Source organism: Tursiops truncatus, chromosome 20, assembly GCF_011762595.2.
Source record: "Tursiops truncatus isolate mTurTru1 chromosome 20, mTurTru1.mat.Y, whole genome shotgun sequence".
Classification (NCBI taxonomy): Eukaryota; Metazoa; Chordata; class Mammalia; order Artiodactyla; family Delphinidae; genus Tursiops; species Tursiops truncatus.
This window is the reverse complement of record NC_047053.1, coordinates 37,569,953-37,593,757: the sequence shown is the minus strand read 5'-3', so window position 1 is coordinate 37,593,757 and position 23,805 is coordinate 37,569,953. Positions and strand designations below refer to the sequence as shown.

The 23,805-nt window shown below is 53.1% G+C and overlaps 1 protein-coding gene across 13 annotated transcripts in view; it reads left to right on the top strand.

Moving 5' to 3' along the window:
- Positions 1 to 9,394: 9,394 nt before the first annotated feature.
- The window catches only part of PGAP3 (post-GPI attachment to proteins phospholipase 3), a 22,727-nt gene continuing 8,316 nt past the window's right edge, over positions 9,395 to 23,805 (top strand). Inside the window, exons 1-8 of one of the 13 annotated variants that reach the window (XM_033848485.2) lie at positions 9,399 to 9,628; positions 10,851 to 10,948; positions 11,748 to 11,900; positions 19,697 to 19,759; positions 20,452 to 20,513; positions 20,818 to 20,954; positions 21,219 to 21,423; positions 21,746 to 23,280. In XM_033848485.2, coding sequence (XP_033704376.1) covers positions 9,448 to 9,628; positions 10,851 to 10,948; positions 11,748 to 11,900; positions 19,697 to 19,759; positions 20,452 to 20,513; positions 20,818 to 20,954; positions 21,219 to 21,423; positions 21,746 to 21,908 — 1,062 coding nt within the window. In that variant the 5' untranslated portion in view covers positions 9,399 to 9,447 and the 3' untranslated portion in view covers positions 21,909 to 23,280. Of the gene's footprint in view, positions 9,629 to 9,683; positions 9,735 to 10,175; positions 10,225 to 10,850; positions 10,949 to 11,747; positions 11,901 to 12,000; positions 19,366 to 19,696; positions 19,760 to 20,451; positions 20,514 to 20,817; positions 20,955 to 21,218; positions 23,281 to 23,805 lie in introns of those variants that run through there. The other 12 variants (XM_033848486.2, XM_073797611.1, XM_073797608.1 and 9 more) reach the window with 12 other exon arrangements.

Sequence of the window (23,805 nt, the reverse complement as noted above, 5' to 3'; positions counted from 1 at the left end):
CCTCCTCCGGTGATTGGGAGCCAGCGCGCTCGCAGCTCGTCCCCCCCCCCCCACCCCCTCCAACCGCATTCCAGCAAGTCCCGGGGAGTGGCAACTCCCAGCTTCACTTTCTCCCTCTCTCCGCGCAGGCCTGGGTGGCGTTGCTGCCAGCGCGCGGACTCCAGGGTTGCCCGCCGCAGTTCTCACCCGTTTCCATGGAGAATCCCCCAAAGCAGAGGAGGGTGATGGCGCCCCTCCCCCGGGAGTCCGGGGCAAACGCTTTAGCCTGCCATTCTTAACTTTCTTTTAAGTCGCAGGTTTTATCTTAAACATTCCTGGCCGTTTGCATCCTACTCCATCCCATGCCTATTTGTTTTAATATCAAATAATGGTTTTCCTACCGCATCCTCAGGTAAAAATGTTAGTCAAGTAGGGGGATGTGTTGCGTTTAACCTGTGGCTTCCAGGACTCCCTGGCATACCTTCTCGAATCTTCTAGATATCTTTTCCAGTCTGAAAAGCATGCTTTTAAGGGGGTCTACAAGTTTGGGGAGTCAAATTGGGGAGAGATGTAGAAACCTACATCTCAATCCTTCAAAGAACATCCTTGTTTCTTTACGGGGCACTCAGCACCCAATTCATCCAAGGTTCCTTCTCTGTCCCTGGCCTTTTATTAGTCTGCTTAATTCCACCTCCCCACCCTGCATTCCACCTGGAGCCCCTGACCCAGTTACTAAGACCCGGTCGGGGGTCTCGTGCGGGTGGGGATGGAAGGAAGGCATGTTTTTGTTGGAAATGCCAACAAAAGATTGCACGAGATACACTTATCCTAACAAATTATCTGTTGTTTATCTGAAATTCAAATTTAACTGGGCATCCTCATTTTTATTTGCTAAATCTGGCAACTCTAGTTGGAATGCTCAGCCCTGAGCATGTCTGTGCTGGTCAAGAGGGGATCAGAGGCACCTACTGGGGGCTGCAGAATGAAGGACATTAGCATCTCTTAAACTGCTTCCTTATTCCTAGCGTGGCTCTAGGCAGGCACTTTCACAGTAGGGAACTTGAGAACACGGCACTCTGGGATCAGAATGACCTCGGTTCAAATCTCAACTCCACCACGCGTTAGCTGTGTGACCTTACACAAGCGACTGAACCTCTCTGGGTCTCAGCTGGCTCACTTGTAAAATAGCATCTGGCACACTGTGCTAGGGGTTAAAGGAGATAATACTCCTGAAGCTCTAAGCACAGTACTTAGCACACAGTAATTGCTGGAAAAGTGGTCTCAGGTTTAGTTATACCGGGACAGATCCAGGTTTTGTGAGACCTGAAGCTTATGAAATTTGGGGGACTCTCTTTAAGAAAAGGAAAACAAAGTTATAAATACAAAATTAGACACATAAATGCAAATGAGGGGCCTGAAGCTTACCCCTCTTTAACACCATGGTAAGTCCACCTCTGGCTCTAATCAGTGATGATCAAACTGCAGGTCAGTATCCATTAGAAGGTTGGTTGTGAAACCAATTTCAATGACCAGGACAAGTCTGTCTTTCTTTTTTATTTTATTTATTTATTTAGTTTTTTCTGTTTTTTAAATAAATTTATTTTTAATTTTTGTCTGTGTTGGGTCTTCGTTGCTGCATGCAAGCTTTCTCTAGTTGCGGTGAGCAGGGGCTACTCTTTGTTGCGGTGCACGGGCTCTAGGCGTGTGGGCTTCAGTAATTGTGGCACGCGGGCTCAGTAGTTGTGGCTCTCAGTAGTATGGCACATGGGTTAGTTGCTCCACGGTATGTGGGATCTTCCCAGACCAGGGCTCGAACCCGTGTCCCCTGCATTGGCAGGCGGATTCTTAACCACTGTGCCACCAGGGAAGTCCCAGTTAGTTTTTGAGAAATAGAATGGAATTGAAGATTGACTACAAGTGGGATAAGGGCATGTGTGTCCTGGGTGATGAGGTACAATGGATTTATTCTTTGGATTATAGTCATAAACGTTCAAGAAATACTGCTGTGTATGGGGACACAGTGGCCCTTCAGGATGGGCATCAATATCCCTACTTTCTCTAGGGTTAGAGTTAGAGTTAGGATGAGGGTGAGGGGCAAGGAAACGGAGGCTCAAACACGTTAAACAATTTGCCCAAGACATTCCCAGAGCTAATGAGGGAAATAGGTGAACAGCCAGCAAAGCCAGCCCCTCACCCTCACCCCATCACCCAGCCCAGGACCTAGTCAAGGTGCTGCTCAGACGCGTAGCCTCTCAGCCCTTCAGGGAGAGGAGACGCGCTCTGGCTCCAAGAGTCACTTGCTGGTCGCACACTGAAGGACTTGCACTGGGCGCCCAAGCTTGAGGCTTCAAGAGACCATCAGGGTCTTAGAGTCAGGGTTAGAGATGTCCTGCCTCCCCTGGGCCCCATGCTCCCTGCCATTGTGTTGGGAGGGCTTGTCCTGTCGGGAAAGCTGCTGTGATGGCATCCTTTCCTGAGTCCCTTACTCGGTGCCACCGTCTGTCCTAGAGCCACAGTCCTCATCTCACTGAGTCCTCTGGCGGGGTGTTATCTTTCCCCATCTTGCAGAAGAGGAACCCTTGGATCCCAAGGTAACTGAGCCATGAGACTTTGGCTTTATCCATTTGGCTCCAGAGCCCGGAATCAAGGGTGCATGAACCCACCCTCCCTGCGGGTCCCTGCACAGGAGTCAGAGGGGGGGTCCTCCAAGAAATCGGGGCAACTGCTGGTCCCTCCCTCCACAAAGATCCCGCCTCCCCACCCCCTACTCCCGCCTTGGGCAGACAAGCCCACCCTCTCCCGCATCCCAGATCCCAGCAGGCAACTTGGTCTGGAGACAATGCTCAGTCCTAGATGGCTGCTTAGGGAGGGCGGAGCCAGTGGGTGTCGGGGCTGGAGTGGGGATGGGGGAGGAGCGGGGTCAGAACTCACGCCCCTGGAGGAGGCTCCAGCGGAGCTGAGTTTCCCAAAGAGAATGAACCCATTCAGAGCCAGGAAGGAAGGGGAAAAAACCTTGTCTGGCATTTGACAAGAGGAGAGGAAGGGGGGCAGGGGTGGGAGCTGCTGATTCGCTTCTCCCCTCAACTGCCCCTCCAGCAGGGCCTGCCAGGAGAAGCCAAGGAAAGGGGATATCTGAGGGACAAAGGCGGTGGGGGGTGGTGCCCTCAGGAGGAGAAGGGAGGGGGCCAGGGGACTGCCAGGGTTGCTGGAGGAGCCTAAGAGTTTGCCTGAAGGGTCCGGTGAGGGACCCAGGGAGACAGAGACAACTGCAGAGGAAAGGGGTGGCAGGACAGAGGGCAGCCCCCCAGAACTGCCTGAGACGGTCTTTGGGTGGCAGGTACTGGGTCTGCGGGCAGTGGAAGTGACTACTGGCACTGAAGAGGCAGGAAGGGGCTCTGGCTTAGGGAGGTGACCTCAAGGGGTCAACAGGCTGGGGTCTGGAACCAGCGGCCTGTGAAATACCAGTCAATCATTGACCAACCCCTGAGACTGGGGGCCCAGGAGGCCGTGTGTGTGTGTGTGTGTGTGTGTGTGTGTGTGTGTGTGTGTGTGTGTTGGCACCAGAGTCTCCTCCTCTCTGCCTACCTCACCAGCCAGCCTGCGGTCAGAGGATTGAAAACAAACAGAAAAAGGGAGGAGATGAGGTCCACAGTCCAAGGTCCAGGCCACAAACTGGGGCCTACCCCACAAGGCCTCTAGTCTGGGGCATAGTTTGTTGGGGAAGTGTCTGTATTAATTAGTTAGTTGGAAGGAATACCCTGAAAGTAGGCACAAGGCCTCTCTGGGGCCACCGTAGAGTAATCTAGAAGTTTCTGATAAGAAAATCTGTCCTTCCTAAAGGTGGCCTTTTCAGAACACTTGCAGCCTAACCTCTGGGAGGCCCCTCTGTGGGCCCAGGATTAGCCCCAGTCCCCAGGTTAGCAAAGGAGCAGAGCCCAAAGGGCACACCAGACACGTTAGACCCTGAGCACGCTGGTTGCCCCCCTCAGCCCGTCACCCTCATCTCAGGAATGCAGGCCCAAGGCCTGCGTAGTTTGCCTTCCTCCCTCCCTAGGCCGCTTGTGCTCTCGCCTCACCTGGCTTTAATGCACGTGCAGGAAGCACCGGGGCCGTCCATCCTGGCCTGTGCGCACACAGCTGTCACGGTCTGTGATCCCGTGTCCTGTGTCGTCGGTGTGTTTGTGCTGGCTGCTCGCCATGTGTCCTTACTTTATCTGGGGGGTCTGTCCTCAGACTAGCTGGGCCGTGTGGCCTTCAATAAGGCTTCACCTTGCCATCTGAAATATGAGAGAGTTAGACTGAATGGTCCCTGGTCACAGTGTTTTAGGATTTGGTGTGGGGGTCGTGACCCTTTCAACCCCTATGCTTGTCCCTCGAAAGCCCCATTGAGTCATCTGTTAGGCAGATTCCAGATTCCTTGTTTCACAATCACTGGGTCTTCCTGCTCCATTCAAGCCTTCAGGACCCCAAGCTCACCCCACTTGCTGCTGTAGATACAGACCACTGGGGTGTGAATGAGGACACTCTTGCCTCTGGCTTTTGGTTTGGGGAAGAGGAGGCTAGGAAGCTTCCAGAAGCATAAAGCTAGGGCAATCATGAAATCCTGATTTGGGAGGACAATTCCAGTTTCAGATGATTTCATTCATGGAACCCACATTGTTTATGCCTCCCTTTCTTTGCCCTTTCCATCCAGTCATCTTTAAGATCTATCAATTCCCGTTCTAATACATCTAAGCTTTTCCCCCCACCAGTCTAAGCCTCTGTCAGTTCTCTAGGCGAAAGCGCTGGCCTTTGATCTTCGCTCTACAGCTCTTGCCCCCTTTCAACCTGCCCCCTTTTCCCCCACAATACCAAAGTAAATGTTTTACTATAATTCAAAAAGTTACATGCACCCCATGTTCATAGCAGCACTGTTCACAATAGCCAAGGCATGGAAACAACCTAAATGTCCATCAACAGATGAATGGATAAAGAAGATGTGGTTGGGCTTCCCTGGTGGCGCAGTGGTTGAGAGTCTGCCTGCCAATGCAGGGGACACGGGTTCGAGTCCTGGTCTGGTAAGATCCCACATGCCGTGGAGCAACTATGCCCGTAAGCCACAACTACTGAGCCTGCGCGCCTGGAGCCTGTGCTCCGCAACAAGAGAAGACGCAATAGTGAGAGGCCCGCGCACCGCGATGAAGAGTGGCCCCCGCTTGCCTCAACTAGAGAAAGCCCTTGCATAGAAACGAAGACCCAACACAGCCAAAAATAAATAAATAATAAAATTAAAAAAAAAAAAAAAGATGTGGTACGTATATACAATGGAATTCTACTCGGCCATAAAAAAGAACGAAATAATGTCATTTGCAGCAACATGGATGCAACTACAGATGATCATGCTAAGTGAAGTAAGTCAGAAAGAGAAAGACAAATACCATATGACATCACGTATATGTGGAATCTAAAATATGGCACAAATGAACCTATCTACAAAACAGAAACAGACTCCTAGACATAGAGATCAGACTTGTGGTTGTCAAGGGGGAGGGGGAGAGGAGGGAGAGGGATGGACGGGGAGTTTGGGGTTGGTAGATGCAAACTATTACATTTAGAATGGATAAACACCAAGGTCCTACTGTATAGCACAGGGAGCTATATTCAATACCCTGAGATAGACCATAATGGAAAAGAATAGTAAAAAAAGAATGTGTCTCTGTGTATAACTGAGTCGCTTTGCTGTACAGCAGAGATTGCCACAACACTGTAAATCAACTACACTTCAATTAAAAAAGTAATAATAAATAAATAAAAATAATTTTTTTAAAAAGTAAATGTTTTAAACATAAATCAGATCGTTTCGTTCGCTTTGGTGCTAAAACACCTCCTAATGGCTTCCCATTGCCTAAACTCTTCCCTGTGACCTGAGACCTTCTAGAATCTGGTCTCTGGTCTTTGTTTCAGTCTCACAGCCTTCCACCCATGCAGCCTTCTTTTCTATTTTTCAAAGATGACAAACTTGTTCCTGCCTTAGGGCCTTTGCACTGGCTGTTCCCTCAGCCTAGAACAATCTGCCCCCAGGTGTTAGCAGGGCTGGCTCCTTCTGGTCAAGAGAGTTTCAGTTCAACTGTCACTTTCTCAAAAAGTCTCTGACCACCCAATCCAATGTAGCCTCCACCTCCCTCCCCACTCCCTTGCCCTCCCTCCCTCACTTACGTTATCCAATTATATAACTCAATGCTTGTGACTACATGAAATTTTTTTTTTACATTTTCTCTTTCTTTTTAACTGATGACATACACAGATGGCACAAATTTTTCAAAGTACAAGAATAAAAAATGTCCCTCACTTCCCTGTCACCCAGACACACAATTCCCCTTCTCCGCAGAGGCAACAATTATTTCCACTTTCTTATATATCTTTCTAGATACAGTCTCTAAAATAACAAACATAATATATACTCTTATTTTTCCTCACATGAGGTGATGTGTAAACACACACACACACACACAAACACACACACTGTTCTTATACTTACCAAAACTATCATGAAAGCTTTTCTATGTCAGGACATTATAAATCTGCCCCATTCTTTTTTTTTGCTATTGAAAATAATGAACAATGCTACTATGGACAGCTTTGTACTTACCCCATTTTGCACTTGTGTAGGTATACCTAGAGATTGTGTAGATATACCTAGGAGAGAAATTGCTGGTTAGAGAGTCTATGTAAATTACCGGGTTACAGGGTGCGTATATTTTACACAGTGCTAAATGATCCTACATAGTGATCATACCAATGTGCTCTTACATTAGCAGTGAAATTATCTTAGTCTTTTATTTGGTACTCATTTGTTGTCTGTCTCCCTCCTCTGACCATGAGAAGGATGACACCTAGTTCATCACTGTCCCCAGAGACTTGCACATGGTAAACTGCAATACATATGTGACGAATTAGGAACCCTCATTGTAGACTATCCTCCCATTTTTATTCTAAGAATACGGTCAGTTTGCCTATGAGCCCTCAGCACACTATAATGTTTGCTTTGTCTTTCTCCTCCCTGGACTGGGAAGTATTTCTGATTCACCTATTTTTTTCCTAGTGCAATGGCTGACACCCAGTAGGGTTCAATAAGCCTGAGTTGAAGGAATGAATCAATGACTTTGCAGGCTGTGCTCACATAAGAAACCAAATGCAAGGTAGGAAGCAGATTAAGCTGAGGGGGCTCTGTGGGGAAGGATAGGAGGGTCTCTGTGTTGAAAAGTGGGGAGATGGAGAAGCCTGGTAATTGTGTAGGGCTCTTCTGGCAGGCAAAACTCTCAAGAGATGTCCCAGAGAAACAACACCTCATCTCCCACCAGGACAACATGACAGATGTCTCCACCGCCCTCTCCACCTTTAACATAGGATTGTTTTCTCCATCAGGTAGCCATGAGTTTTCAAGGACCTATGAAATGTTTGAGACATGAACAGATTTTCAATGTTAGCTCCAAAATACGATAAGAAAACTACAAAAAAAATAATATTTATTAAAAATGTACGAAATGTAACACTATGTCAACTATTTACAGCAACTCAATTCAACTATATATAGTTACTTATAAATTTCTTTAATGTGGGTGTTGCCACATTTTAACATGTTTGATATAATATAGGATGAGGCTTCCAAAATTGGAACCTTAAAAGTTTTAAAAGAGCTCTATTTCTACCTTGGTGTTCTCTCAGAGGGAGAATTCCTGCTTTGTCCATATTTCATCCTCTTTAATTCTAAATTTCCTCATCTTTAAATGGGGATCCTCATAAAAAGGTTCATCCAAGCGTTATAGTAAGGATGAAATAAAATAATGTATTATAAAAGGACTGATCTATCACACAAAATTGTAAATAAACTATACTTCAATTAAAAACTAAAATTTTAAGATTAAAAAAAAAAAATGAACCGATCCATCAGATGCAAAGTAGTATTAGCACTCTGTTGTTTTCCATCAGCTCCTGGAGGGCTGAGTGGTTGTTTTGTTCATTTCAGCTTCCCAATCAGCATCAACTGGGTGCCCAACTCCAGGGGACACTATTCATGTTATATTTAACTGGAAGAGACACCATTCACAGAAAATAGAATGTGAATGAAGCACCCCTGAGCGCCATTCACAGAACATACAATATGAATGGTGCCTCCTGGAGTTGTGCCTTGCCACCTTGGTGCTAGGGCTAAGTGCTCAGGAAATGTTTGCCAAACGAGTGAATGAACAGAATCCAAATCCAATTTTACTTCCAGCTCATTCCACCTCCCAAGATAAAAAGTTGACCAGGGATGAAGAGAGTGGAGAGGAGGAAAGGCAGTCATTAATCTACACACACACTAATTATGCATCTAGCTACAAGGCGTCAATGCGCCAATGAGACGGGTGTGTGTGTTTGCGCTGGTGGTAGTGTGGGGAGGAGGGGTGATATAAAGCGAGTGTTCTATTCCCAAAGATCCTCCTGTTAATTTTTCTTGAAACAGGACACCTCTCCTATCTCAGCGTGGTCTGAATCACACTGGTGATTTGACAGCCCTGGTTTGGCGCCCAAATTCTTACGATGAATGACGTTGTTCATTTACTTAAAAAAAACAACAAACACAAAAGCAAAAACAAAAACAACGCGTTCTTAGCGAGTGCCTACCCTGAGGTAAATTCTGTACTAGTGCTGGTAGTAGAGTGGTAAACAAGACAAAGAGACCACTGTATGTTATAGCACCCTCCAGGTGTTATCACCCCCAGAAGTAGTGTTTAAGTTGAGACTAAAAGAATCAGCAGGAGTGATAGCAAGAGTGATACAGACGAGGCAGAGCCACGGGGCTTGAGAGACATGACCCCTTGAGGGGAGTCTGGGGCAGACGAGTGAGGGAGACCAGTAGGCAGGGGCTGGATCGTGCAGGGCTTGTGGAGTTATGATTTTATCTTGAGGCAAGTGGGAGCCAGTATTTTATGAAGAAGGATGACATGGTCAAATTTGAATTTTTGGAAATAGAGCATGGGCTGGAGAGGTATAAGTAGAAGTAGGGGGATGTGTTAAGAGGCTAATGCGGCTGCCTCGGCGACAGACGATGATGTCTTTAACTAGGGTGGCGGTGCCAGTGAAGATGGAGATAAATGGACAGTTCCGGGTACATTAGGGAGTGGAAACCCGACAGGGCTGGGGACAGAAAACTAGCCCTACCTGAAATAAAGAGGCCCTGGAAAAGAAAGAAGACGGATGTTGATAAGATACCACTTTATTTTGCTTCTTAACCCACCTGGTGTCTCCCCTCCCCTAACCCTGACGTCTGTTACATGCAAATAACATTAAGGCGAGGGGCGGGGCAGGCGCCCAAAAAATTCCGGGAACGTTTATTTAAACTGGGGTGGACTTCAGCGGAGAGTAGATGAAAGAACACAAAGCACTTCCGGTTACTCCGGAAGTGAAGACTCCTAAGCTCCTCCGCCGGCGGAGGGCCAGGGTGAAGGGATGGCCGGGGAAACGGTGCGGCTGGTGCTGCTGGTTGGGGCAGCCGCACTAGCAAGCGGTTCCCAGGGCGATCGCGAGCCGGTGTACCGCGACTGCGTGCTGCGGTGCGAGGAGCGGAACTGTTCGGGGGGAGCACTGAAGCACTTCCGCTCCCGCCAGCCAATCTACATGAGTCTAGCAGGTAAGCCCCACCCCGCGATAGGCCCCGCCCATTGGACTTGCCCTGCCCCTTTCGCCCCCGAAGACCACTCTGCAATCTGTACCTTAGTTCCTCTCCCGGGTCCATTGTGAGTGTGAGTGAGTGGAACCCCAGAGTGATTAGATAGTCTGTCAACCAGGAGCTTCATTTACTTTTTATTTAGTCAGTCAAATGGGCATTTACTACCTCCTGGGTACAAAGACCTGGAAGGACACTGAAATCAGACCAGCGTCCTGACTTCGGGGCTCACAGTCCCCAAGGGGACTTTAGCCTTCTCAAGGGCAAGGGAGAGGATGATTTGAGCCCCAAAGGACTCTTAGATTAAGTAATAGGGAGGAAGGAATCGTTTCTGGCTTTGAGGAGGTGGGGGCAGTGATTATCTTGGAACATTCGAGAGGAAGGGCTTCTGGATGGATGCATTAAATCTAGGCCTGTGGCCATAGTGGGCACTTCCTTTGTGGCAGGTGTCAAAATAGTTATTTTTCACAACAACCCTTTGAGGTCAATTTTCTTAACCTGATTTTTGCAGATGGGGAGACTCAGAGAGGTTAAGTGTCCTGCCCAAAATCACACAGCCAGTAAGTGGTAAAGTGGAGTTTTTAGTTCTGGCCTGTTTGACTACACGTTTCTTCTCTTTACTATCCCTTTGCATACCAGACAGAAAACAGAGAGTGGAGGCCCTGGACAGATATGGACACATCCAGCAGCTTGGTTTACTCAGCGAGCAGGGTGCATGAAAAGGAGTAGTGGGAAATAAAGTTAGAAAGGGAATATGGGGCCTTAAAAGTCAGACTGAAGAATCTGGGCTTCATTTTCATAGATGGGGTGTAAAACGGCAAGGGTTTCTCCCTGGTGAGTGAGAGAAAATCCTGTGTTCAGGAAAGGCAAACGTAAACCCAGGTATCCACAGATGAGTCCATCAGATGCCAAAGTCTCCGTCTTGGGTGAAAGGAAGAGAGAAGAAACATCTCCACTTGCTCACTGTACACTCCTACCCGCTAAAACACACACACACATGCCTTTCCCTTATGTATATTTTACACCATCTCTCATCCATCCAAGCAGGAAGCTAGAATTTTCCGATTTCTTCTGGTTCTCTCCAACCTGCAGGACCTCTTGGCCTGTTTGAGTTTGGGTCCCATTCGAGCTCGCTCTGTGCCTCCCTATGCTGGGGAGTTCACCAGGCCATATTTATCTGTTTCAGGCTGGACCTGTCAGGATGACTGTAAGTATGAGTGTATGTGGGTCACCGTTGGCCTCTACCTCCAGGAAGGTCACAAAGTGCCTCAGTTCCATGGCAAGGTGAGTTGGAGGGTCAGGGTTAGGTAGATGATGGGAGTAAGATGCCTCTAGTTGGACCACGCTGTCCAAGCAGGCCAGGGTGTGGGGTGATGAGTGTGTGTTTGGGGCAGGTACCTGTTTTTCTCAAAACATGCTGGTTATCATCAGATGGGAACAGTGTGTCCTGCCTCTGGATTTGAGGTAACAGGATCTGGGAGGCTTTGGAGTCTCCTCAGGGAGTGGTCCTGGGCTGCTTAGGGTGGTTGAGATGCCCACCTTGCTACAAAGACCAATTCCCTGAGCATCCCCCGGCACACTTTCTGTTGCTTCTTCAGTAGGAGTCTGGATTAAAATAATAATACCCCCTCAGATTGCCCAGCGAGACACAGCTTGCTGATGCCTTTTGATCCAGTATGATCCTGTTCTAGAGTGTTGAGGTTGGCAAGAATTATTCTCCCCAGTTTGTCACAGAGTAAGCTGAGGCTCAGAGGGCTGTGGTTAGTGGTAGAGGAGGGATTAGGACCTGTGTCTTCTAGATGGCAGGTCTGTGCTATTTCCACCAGGCCATACTGAGCCATCCACACTGCCCGGCCTGGTCTTCCCAGTGCTGTGAGTGCTGGCCAGGATAGAGGGGTAACGCTCACCCAGGGACTGCAGGGGAGTTTGCGGAGCTGAAGAGGGACTGCCCCTGAGGCTTTGGCCAAGGTCCAGAGCTGCGGAGCCGGCCGGGGGCCTGGTGATGCAGCAGGTCAAGCAGCGGTAGGTTGGACCAACTGGGCATTGCTTGCTCCTCAGACCCCTCCCTGTGCTCCTTTTTCAGTGGCCCTTCTTCCGGTTCCTGTGCTTCCAAGAACCAGCTTCTGCTGTGGCCTCTTTCCTCAATGGCCTGGCCAGCCTGGTTATGCTCTGTCGCTACCGCACCTCCGTGCCAGCCTCATCCCCTATGTACCCTACCTGCGTGGCCTTCGCTTGGGTAGGTAACCTGGCAGGATTCCTGCTCAACACCCTCACCCAGGAATGAGGAACTCTTAGATCCCCATTATCACCCACCTAGCTTCCCCTCTGTTTTCCAGGGTTAAAGTTGCAGCTATGGGATGGTCGAGCCTGGGGAGAAGATGGAAGGTACTGAATTAGGCCTTCTGTTTCTAGCAGAGTCCTAGGTCAGGCTGTTTGAGAGAGTGGGAGAGAGGAAAGAAACATTGTTCTTGTCCTGAAGCAGGAAGCTGCTGAAACACCCAGCAGGGCAATTTACAACCACAGAAGGGAGATGGGCGGTAGGGAGCATGCGGGGACCACAGGTCTTTCCAAGGACCCCTCTGGAAGGTTCAAAGCACTGTCAACCCCAGCTGAGGCCTGGAGGCAGTAGCAGCCACAGCATTCCATCTAGAGTTCAGTCTGGTCTTAGACCATCCCTGGAGAAGCTGAAATATGTTCCATCTGAGTATCCAGAGAGGGCTGTGAGCTTCACAGAATGGCTGGTCAGAAGAGCCAGCATCCAGAGCGTGGAGCTGTGTGAGAAGCAGGGACCGTGGTGCAGGAGCCACAGCAACCTTGGGGGGGGAGTGGGAGGAGGAGGAGGCGGTGGATGTCTCTAGACCAGAGCTACCACTGGAAGCCTTAGGGAAACAGCCCACCCTCACTCACCTTCCTGCCATCAAAGCAGCCTCTTGTTCATATATCGAGCGCCTGCTCTGTGCCAGGCACTTTGTTGGGTGCAGGAGAGCCACAAGGATATAAAAACAGACAGGTCCCTGCCCTCTGGTACTAATCACATAAGCACACAATTGAATGTAAAAGGACAGCTGTGAACAAGTGCAGTGGAGGATAGATGTGTGCTGCTGTCGGGGTGTGTGATGGGGTCTAGACCAGTACAGGGCAGTCCAGGGAGGCCTTCCCTGAGGAAGGGGTGTGTGAGGTCAAATCAGAATGATGAGTGAATGTGCACTGGCAGGACAGAGTGCAGGTTATATGAGGACCTGAAAGGCCAGGAGACCGACCAGGCAGGAAGCTGGGAGGGGGTGTGAGGCGGGTGGGCAGGTGGGCAGCAGGTGGAGCCTGGAGATGGATGGGGATGGAGAGCCTGGAAGGCACAGTAACACTTTAGATCTCGACGGTCAAAGCCTCATGAAGCAATGAGGGTTGGAGAGAAGGGGCTTCGTGAATAGATCTGCTATCCTGGCTACTGTGTAGAGACCAGGTTGGAGCGGGCAGGAGTGGATGCGGGGCCTAGTTGGTAATTTTAGCATGGGGCACAGTAGCGAGACTAGAGAGGTGGCCTGGGTCTTGGGAAGGAAGGTATTAAAGAGAATATGTTTGAGCTATGTTTTGGAGGTGACATTAAAATTTTTTAAATGTATTTATTTTACAAACAACTACATAGCTGTTACTGTGTGCCAGGCACCCTTCTAAGCGTTTTATAAATGTTAACCTTGTTAATACCATAACAAGTTTATGAGGTAGGTAGTATTATTGTCCCCAGTTTACAGATGAGGAAACCAAGGACTGGAAAGGTTAAGTAATCTGCCCTGGAGCCAGGGTTTGAATCTAGGCATCTGGCTCCAGAGTCTACACTCTTACCTTCTTGGCTGTGTGGATAACCTAAGATGGGAAGAGAGGAATCAAGGATGACCCCTGTGCTTCTGCTTAGGAGACAGTGATAGAAACTGTGGATGCGGTCACCAGGGGAGAACTTGGTGAGAAGAGAAGGGGTCTAGGATGGAGCCTCGAGGAACCCCAAAACTTAATGGCTGAATAGAGGAGGATGAGCCAGCAACAGAGACAAAAGGAGTGGCCAGAGGGGGAGGTGGGAAATGATCCATCGTGTGGTTGGGGGAGCCCTGGGACAAGGACAGGAAGGAGAGAGTAGGCCATACTCCTGAGTTCTGCTTCAGTCAAATAAAATGAGACTGAAGGCCGCCCCTAGATCTCTGAGGACCTTGGGGAAACTGATAGTGTTGGGGTGCCGGAAGTCCAGGCCAAACCTCAGACCTGAGGGATGGGGATCGGAAGCAGGGCAGCAAGGAGGCTGCCGAGCCTCTGGGTGATGCAGCTCCTCCCTAACACTTCCCATTCAATAGACGTTAATAACTTTTATCAGTTACAGAACACAGATTACGTGACGGGCATGGTCCTCAGTTCTGTACATACATTTTCTCACTTAATCCTTGTGATACCACTGTGAGCTTTGTGGAAGGCTCAGAGAGGGGAAAACCTGCCCCAAGTTAACAGCTAACAGGGTAGTGAATAGTGGAGACAGGCTGGCACCCAGGGCTGTCTGGCTCCAGGGCCTGAGCACCTAGTCCCTCTCTGGGCTCTCTCCACGTGCTGTGCGAAATGCTTATGGAGCATCTGCCGTGGGTGGAGAAAGAGGTTAGCGCTTGTGGTAGCTGAAGTCCCCGCCCCAAGGAGCTAAGCCAAGTGGGAGGTCCAGGTCCTGCGAATCTGGGCGGCAGGATGGAGGCAGAGGTGAGGAGGGCTCAGGGAGAGAGCTTTGGGAGCTGTGAGGTGGGGAGATCATATCGTCTGGGGGAGAAGTCTTTCAGGGAAGCGCAGAGAGGAGGAGAGGCTTCATCCGGGATTCGTAGGCCTGGTCAGGCTTAGACGTGTGCACGTGGCAGGAGAGGAGGTTAGATTCCAGCATTCCAGGCTGGGGGCACAGCAGGAGCAAAGGTGCAGAAGCTGGTCAGTGTGGGGCCTGGACGGGCAACCTTGGGAAGGTCAGCCTGACCACAGCGTGGCTGGGTGAAAGGGCGTCGAAGGGGGGTAAGATGAAGCGGAGAGGGCCCCAAGGGCCAGGCTGAGAGGCAAGGACTCTTGTGTAGGCAAGGGCCTGGCATCAGCCCAGCCTGTCACAGGCGTGGGTGGGATAGAGCCACCACTTCCCGTTTTAGGCCTCACACAGAGAAGGGAATTTGGTCCTGGCCAAGAAAGCAGGAAGGGTGGGGAAACTGAGGACAGTACACCCGTCCCCTTTCCCTTGGGGTTCTTCCAGGGACACTGCCGCCTGGCTCACCACTTTACCGCCCCCTCGCCCCTGCCCCTGTTAGCACAGGACAGCCCGGCCTGATCTCTCCGAACTAAACTCAGAGCCTCCCTGGGTGGACGTGCTGGTCTGAGGGTCCCAGCGTTTGTCTTCACGACACGCGCCAGAGGCCAGTGGTCACTTCACAGCTCTTGCCTTGATCTCCCTGTTTCTTGGGTCTTTCGTCTCACTGGCGTCTGCCACTCAGCTTCCTTCTTGGTGAGGATCATACCTCCCAGGTGTACCCTGCAGTCCAGTGTGACCAAGGACCCTTAGGGACAGATCAAGAGATGTTAGGTTGAGAGGGGACAGATACCTGGGGCCTGTGTCACAGGGCACCCTATGGGATGTGGTGTCCTGGGACATGGGACCCACTTCACGCACCAGTAGGCCCTCGAGGGACAGAGTCTCAGTGCCCACACTCCCTTTGATGATCCAGTTTGGATTTTACACTTGATCTTTAGTCCTGTGTATGTTTGCAAGCGCGAAGGATCCCAGGCTCTGTGGAGGGTGTGGCAGTGGACTTTGTCCTGGGCTGGGTTTTCTGGAACAAGTGGGGCTCCTGATTTCTGGTGGGGTGGGGTGGGAAGGCCCCCCCACCTGCTCCAGCTTAGGTCTTGGGGAGGGGAGTGGGTCTCAGTCTTTTTCTCCGGGAATTAGCAGAGCTAATGAAGCTTTGGCACGAGAAGTCAACCCCTGCCTTGGCATTTAGACCTGGACGTAGGCTGGGCAGCAGCCAGGCTTTGGAGGAGCCTCGAAAGCTCGGCCCTCCACAGACCTTTGACTTCGTGGAATCAGGGGCCCCTGCTCTCTGCCGAAGCTGCCAGGCCAGACCAGTGCTCTGCCCCTTCATCCAACAAGGAAAGGTCCTCAGGGGTAGAGGTGAGGCTGAGGGTGCCGGGAAGTCCCAGACTGTCTCTGCAGGATGATTCAGGGAGGTGGGGACTAACTGTACCCTACCTCTGCTGAGGGAACTGTGAGAAGAGACAGGTTAAGCCTACAGCAGAATGGTGGCTAGACTTCAGGAAGGACGTCCCTACGGTCAGACAAGAGCCAGTGGAACAGGCAATGGCAAGAAATCAAGGGATTTTTTTTTTTTTTTCGGTACGCGGGCCTCTCACTGCTGCGGCCTCTCCCACCGCGGAGCACAGGCTCCGGACGCGCAGACTCAGCGGCCATGGCTCACGGGCCCAGCCGCTCTGCGGCATGTGGGATCTTCCCGGACCGGGGCACGAACCCGCGTCCCCTGCATCGGCAGGCGGAATCCCAACCACTGTGCCACCAGGGAAGCCCAAGGGATCCTTTTTGATGGTGGAAAAAGCCCCCCTTCTCTAGTCTCCATCCACTCCTTGCCCATTCCTTTCTCAGGAGTGAACTGGGGCCGGCTTGCCCTGCCTGAGGCCTCTGGGGGGGCCCAGGATGGCAGCAGGCATCATATTTAACATTCTGCCTCCCCCACTTCTGAGACACTGAGCTATTTAAAGACCCACTTGTCCCCACCTCAGTGGTGTCAATGACAGCCCCGAGCACTGGGGCTTAGTACTGGGGTCGAATTCCTGACAGATCTGGCTCACTTGGCATCCAACCAGTTTCACGGCTGTGATATTTTTGTCTCAATTTTCCTATTTTCCAACAGACTGAAACAGCCTCCTGCTCTCCCTCCGCCCAGCCTTCCTTGTCCCCCACCAGTTCCACCCTCGTTGGCAACCTGCCCCGCCTCCCCCTTTCCTCAGTGTTTATGCAAAGTTCTTGGCGTCCATCGCCCTCCTGGCCTGTCTGATTGACCAGTTATCCCCCCGCCCCCTCATGCTACTCAGGCTTGGCTGAGGAGGCTGGGAGCAGCCGTACACTTGGGCTGTCCCTTCCCTCCACGGCCCTCTGTCCCTTCGCTTGAGTCTTGATGACAAACTCAAGTGAAGAGAAGTAGCATCTCTTCAGTGCATCCTGGTGGGGTAGTGGCTCAGGAGCGGGGAGGAGGGGCCTCTTCCTACAGTTGAGGCATCTGCATTCTGGAATCAAGAGACCCTGGGGCCCTGTGGTTTGCCCTGGAACATTGTGACCTTTGCGGGGGGGGGGGGGTGTCAGGTGAAGGGAAGTGGTAGGGGGTCAGTCCCTGGACATGATGAAGGAAACTGACATTTCTGGGTCACCTAGCGTGTGCCAGGCCACAGTAACAGCCACCACTTACTGAATGGCTTCTTTGCGCCCTGTATTTTGCAGACATCGTCCTCACAACCCTCTTACGCAGTGGATGCTATTATGAACCCCGTTTTGTAGGTGAGGCAGCTGAGGCTCAGAGAAGCTGTTATTTGTTCAAGATCACACAGCTCTTTAGGGGCCGAGGCAGAACTTGAACCCAGAGTCCATCTCCTTATGGAGGCTGCAGACATCCTGCCCCCAGCCTGGAACTATGGGATGAGCCTAGGCAGTTGTGGGGAGACCACCCCTTCTTGGCCTAGACCTCCCTGGCCGGCAGGGAGAATGGGAGGCAGACTTGGGCTCTTTGGCCTCAAGTCTTGTGAAGTGGTGTGAGGATCCCACACTGGTCAACTAGGTGGGGAGAAGTAACTCCTAATGTTTAACCCTGTTCCTGGGCGCTGTGCTGTACACTGTACTTGTATTGCTCATTAAGTCCTTATCAATACTATGATTATTCCCATTTTACAGATGAGAAAACTGAGGCACAGCAAGGCTAAATAACTTGCCCAAGGACACACAGGAAGTGCAGAGGCAGGATTTGAACCCTGGCAGTCTGGCCCTAGGGCCTGCATTGTTAATGACACTATCTCCCAAATCTGTGGAGAGGGTCAGAAGAGGAGCCCTCCATAATGGGAAACTCCCAAGGGGAGAGGGGACTTTTCAGGGGTGCAGAGTCCAGGCTACAGGTGGATCTCTGTAAGTGGAAGGCCCCCTGGGGAGGCAGTTGGACAGGGAACCAAGCCGCCCCCAGCCCCATCCCATAGAGCTAAGCCCTAGCCCTGTGCATCCCCCCCAACCCCCAGCCACCACTTAGTTCAGTCCTCCTGTCACCTCCCCCTTCCTGCCATGGGTGACAAGGAGGCCTGGCTGGCCGCCATTCCCTGCTGCCTTCCCCACCACCTCCCCCTCACGTTGGCTCCAGGGCTACTCTTCCCCAAGGGTGTCCCTGTTCCTCGCCTGCCCAGGAGACCTGGCCCATGTGATCGCCTGGGCCCCGTCTCCAGCCCCGGGCCTGCTTCTCTCCCCACGCTGACCCTGAGTACCACAGACTCTGCAGAAGCAGAGTCTGAGAAACGACTCTGCTCTGGAAAATGACCCGTTTTCCAGCCTCCGGACCATGCCTCCATTGCTGTCTCTGGGGAAGGGATAGCACCAGGGATGGGACAGGATGGCTGTCCTCAAAGGAGGAAGCAGCCTGACCTGGACTGATCACCTGACATCAGGGCTGGAAAGGGGACAAAGGATCACTTTGGCCAGCCCCTGATTTGTCCCAGGGGGAAGCTCGGGCCCAGAAGGACAAAGCCTGTGCCCAGGTCATGAGAAGCATACGCAGCAGGAGTTAGCCCTGGACCCAGGCCAGACAGGCTTACACCGGACTCCCCGAGCCTCCAGAGACTTCCAGCTTTGCAGCAGAGCCCAGGCCTCCACCCCATTGCTCTTCCCGTTTCCTCATAAGCCCCCTCGAGCCTGCATTAGGGAACTCATCCTACCCTCTGACCTTCCTGCTGCATACCGGCTGGAGAGTGGCTTTTTACCCTGCTCCCTCTGTCCCCTGCCTGTCCAGTTCTCCTAGTATACTGGACCCCACTGAGCAGCTCCGGCCTTTACCCATCTCCGGCAGGCCTGTACCACCCTAGTGCATCCACCCCCACCTCCAGGGCGTTCCAGGCCAGACCTTGGCTGTTTCTCCCTTTGGCTGCTTTCCCAGCCCTCCAGTGTGTGTATCTCCACCCCAGCCCACCCTTCTTTCAGTACGTTGGGCTTCTGCTGTGGACACAGCAGTCCCTCAAAAAAATGTCAGCACCAACTCCCACAAGAGGCAGGCCTCATTTGCAAGATGATCTGTGCGCTCCCCCCGCGGTTAATTTCCAGGAGAAAGGCCTCCAGCGTTCCCTTGGGCCCTTGCCCACCGCTGCCCCTCCAGCCCTGCTCCTCTACTCCTCCCAGAGCTTGGAGCAGCAGCCACTGGCCTGGGCCTGGAGGGTTGGGCCGGCCCAGCCGGGAGGAGGCTGGGCTCCGTTGGCCAGGCTCCTCCTCAGAGACTGGCCCCAGTGGGACCTACTTGATCTCCCTCCCTTGCTTGCTTGCTCTGGACACACCCCAAGCTGGCTCGAGCCCCTCCACCCCACCCACTTCATTCCCGCCACCAGAGGCTGAGGTCACTGGTTCACCTGGCCCGGGTGGGGCTGTCATCAGCACCTGCCAGTTGGGGGAGGAGGTGAGGTTCCCCCGGGGGCTGTTGTCTTAGCCACTGAGTAACTAGGGAACTTGACTGTGCTGGAACTGGTTCCTGGGCCAGGCCGGAACCTGTGGCGGCTGCAGCCCCCGTGGCCTTGGGGGTTCAGGGTGGTGGGAAGCTGAGCCTGACGGCCCCGGGCTGGGTGGGGGTGGAGGGACACGGGTTTGTCCAGTCCATGGGCTCCAGGGCCCAGGGGAAGCATGCTTCTCAGCTCTGTAGATCCCTTTCCCCAAAGTGAGATGGATGTGAGCCCTCTGGGGGGTCTTCCCCACCTTGGGGCACCACACTCACCAGCCACTTCCCTCCTCAGGTCTCCCTCAATGCTTGGTTCTGGTCCACAGTCTTCCACACCAGGGACACCGACGTCACAGAGGTGAGCGCCCTCCCACTCCCGTTTCTGCTGGAGACAGTCCCCAGCGGAGCCAGGAGCGGTGGGGCAGAGCTGAGGAGCCAGGAGCGGTGGGGCAGAGCTGGCTTAGTTCTCTCTTAGTTCTCGTGCTGACTCGGTTCACGGAGCACTTGCTCTGTGCTGGGCGTTTTAAACCTATTCGTGCACTTGAGCCTCACTTGACCCCTGTGAGGCAGGTGTGATTATTGGCTCTTCTTAACCGATGCGGCAGCTGAGCCTTGGACGGGGTGAAATCACTTGCCCAGCATCATGCAGCCAGTGAAGGGGTGCAGTCCAGACTTGAGCCCACAGCTGCTGAGCTCCAGACCACGCTCTGAACTCTGCGCATGCTCTTACGTTCTGGAGTCTTGGCGGGCACCCTCTACCAATACCTCTAAAGCCTCGCTGCTGAGCACACGTTTTTTTTTAAATTGTATGTGAATACAAGGGTCAGTCTATTGAATTCAGGCATGAGACAGCGATAGACAAAAGGAGCACGAGACACGTCCCCACCAGCCATAGGCCTAGGACTCCCACATTAGACTCTGGCTGGGCCTCTGCCACCCCTCCCTGCCCCCATCCCTAGTGGGTCCCCTCTGGAGCCTGCCCTGCATGAAGCCTTGTCCACCACCTGTTGCCCACACACTGGTCCTTCATCCAGCTCTCCTTGTCCTCAGAAAATGGACTACTTCTGTGCCTCCACTGTCATCCTACACTCAGTGTATCTGTGCTGTGTCAGGTGAGCCCGCCTTGGCTGCTGGGGGAGCAAAATCAGACCCTGGGGGCAGAAAGGGGTCGCCAGTCTCTCCGCTGGGGGTGCTGTCCCAGGGCTTTCATCTCGCACGTGCATACGCTCCAGACGGCTCTGGAGAGGGACTCTGTGGTGGGACCAGGGGCCCTGGCTCTTTCCAAGGAGGTTGGCAAAGTCCACAGGCCTGCCCTGCTAGCCTGTTTTGATGGGGGAGGGGGCAGTGGCTCCCCCACGCTGCTGCTGCTGCGGGACGGGTCACTCTGCATCTGAGCGGCTCTGGGTGGCGGGGCAGGACCGTGGGGCTGCAGCGCCCGGCCGTGGCCAGTGCCTTCCGGGCCCTCCTTCTGCTAATGCTGACGGCGCACGTCTCCTACCTGAGCCTCGTCCGCTTCGACTATGGCTACAACCTGGCGGCCAATGTGGCGATCGGTGAGGTGGGACAGGGTCTCTGGGGGGGCTGGACCATCTGCAGAGCTGCTGGCTTGGGGTGGAGGTGCTGTTCCCAGAGAAGGAGCTTCTAGAAAGACCCTTAGGGGGAGGGAAGGGAAAAGAATTGGGGGTGGGAGAGGGGGGAGGTTGGGAGGAGCCCCTGAGGGGGGCCCTGGGGTCACAGAGCATGGGGGCTAGGAGAGACTTTGGGAGGAGAGAAGGAGGTCGGGGAATGAGCCTCTCCCCGCCCCCACCCGCCCCCAGGCCTGGTGAACGCGGCGTGGTGGCTGACCTGGTGCCTGCGGAATCGGCAGCGGCTGCCCCACGTGCACAAGTGCATCGTGGTGGTCCTGCTGCTGCAGGGGCTGTCCCTGCTCGAGCTGCTAGACTTCCCGCCTCTCTTCTGGGTCCTGGATGCCCACGCCATCTGGCACGTCAGCACCATCCCTGTCCACGTCCTCTTCTTCAGGTGGGTGCTCCTCCCTGCCCGTCCTTGCCTGCCTCTTAGAGGCCTCTGTGCGCTGGTCACCCACTGCCCGCTCGCCTGCAACACCCCACCCTGCCCCCAGGGGACGCTCTCAGAGCTGTGCCTCAGTGGGCTCCTCCCTTGGCCCACAGCTTTCTGGAAGATGACAGCCTCTACCTGCTGAAAGAATCAGAGGCCAAGTTCAAACTGGACTGAAGGCCCTGGAAGCGGGTCTGCCCTCTTGGGGACTCTGTCCCTCCCTGCTGGCTCCCCTTCTTCCCCCCGTCCCCGCCCCAATCCTTGAGATGCCTTTTTTTCCTTTTAGCATCTTGTACTTGGACATGAAGGGTGTGGGACCAGAATCATGTAACCTGCCCAGCCCCTTGCTCACCCCCACATGGCCCTCACAGTTTTTGGCGTCAGTTCAGACCTGGCCTCAGAACATCTGGGGCTGGAAAATGGGCAACCCCTCTGCTCCCTGGAGCTGAACAGGGCTGGAACTGTGTTCTTAGCTCCACCGAGAGGAGGGCTGCCTCTCCCTCCCCATCATCTTCCTCCTCCCATCCCCTCACTGCCTGGGTGGTTCCCAGAGCCATCTGTCTAGCTGGGAGACCAGGTACCACAGGCCTTTGGGGATATAGTGGGGTCCCCTTCTGTTACCCCCGTGCCCTCCTCCGGGGCACCACTAGGTGGCACTAGATGCTTGCTCTTTGCCCAGGTTTCAAGGCAGGTCTCATTCTCCCCATGGGATCTAGAGGGACCAAGCTGTTGGGATCGGGGAGCAGCCTCACCCAGACTGTTGTCCCAGTCAGACCCCCAGAGGCCTCACCACACTCCCTCTTCGGGGCCAGGACCCCAGAGAACCCAGGACAGGAATCCCTCTGGCCCCTGTGCTGCTCTTCTGGTTGGGAGCTCGCACGTGAGTGCGTAAGGGAGACCAAGTGTGTAGGTGACGGGCTGGTGGGCACGGGCCTGGGTGTGTGGGATGCCGGGTGGGGCAGTGTGTGTGAGCATTGGCCTTGTGCAGTGTGGAAAGCGGGGGTGTATGTGAGTGGTTTTGAAGTGTGGTGTTGGGGGGCAGGCGGGTTAGTGTGGGTTAGGGGAACGTGTAGAGACTGAGTGGAGGTGCAGGGGAGTGGGAATGCCACACAGTGGGCGGGGGGGAATCAAATCACGTCCACAGCCATTTACTGAGCACCAACCCTATACACAGCCCCAGGCCAGGCAGAAAGCCAGGGTGTCCCTGGCAGGGGTAAGGGTGTCCAGGCTGCATGTGTGTATATGTGTTCCTTTCTTTTGCCGCCCTCTTTACGAACCTCGTTGGGCTTCTGCACAACCCAAGATCTCCCCCAGAATCAGCCCCTTGGGAGGCAGAGGGAGGAAGAAAACTGGGGATCCTCCTTGCCTGGACGTGGTTGGCCAGCCCCTACCCCAGTGTCCTGCCTGCTAAGCCCCTTTGCCACTGCCTGACCCAGGGGAGGGAGGGGGCAATCTGAGGGAGGAGGGGAGAAGGCTTTGGCTGGGTCTGGTTTCTGGTCTTCCCAGAGGCAGGCAGGGGCCGTGCTGTACCTGCACCCTGGTAAAGGTGACCCCTGCCAGTTGCCAGCAGCCATAGCACATTCCTGCTCCACAAGGACAGAATATGGAGCTGCAGAAACTTTCCATCCAAAGGCAGTGTCTGTGACTGGAGCAAGGAGTCGGGATTCTCTGCCCTCTTGCCTCTCCCTGGGGGTAAGGGCGCTGAGCTAGGACTCCAACCTCAGGGACTTGGGTGACCTGTAACTTCTTTTGATACTAAGAACTATTTTAAGGTAGGAGGGTGGCAAGGGACATTCTTAATAAACCAATTCTCAGACTCACCTACCCTTTTCCGGCTCATTTGTGTAAGTAGGGTGGGCTGGAGGGAAGAAGACAGAGCTGGCTGGAGGCAACAGGCAGATGGCGTCTCTACCTAGGCCCATGGGAGTGGGGATGGCAAGGACCAGATTCAGGGCAACAGCAGATCTGGATGGAGCTCCCGTCCCGCTCGTAGTGGGGGCTGGGAGAGGGAGCTGGTGCCTGTTCTTCCCCTCTGACTTCCCTTGGCCTTTGTGCCTGGGCTGTAGCACCACCGCCTGCAAGTTCTCCTAATTATCCCCCTTCACCTCCCCTTCTGGGCTCTGCTAAGCTCCTCTATTATTTATTTGTTCCTAACCTTTCTGAGCTTCACCTGCAAACAGGATAACAGGACCTGCTGCCGAGTGTGAGGACTGAATGGACCTAGCAGGTGCCTGGCACACAGCAGATGCTGAATGAGTTTCCTCTGACCCTGGCTTTCCTTAGTTTGGGAAGAATGAGTGTACGGAAACCTTCCTTCATGGAAGCTTCTGGGAAAAAGGCCAGGGT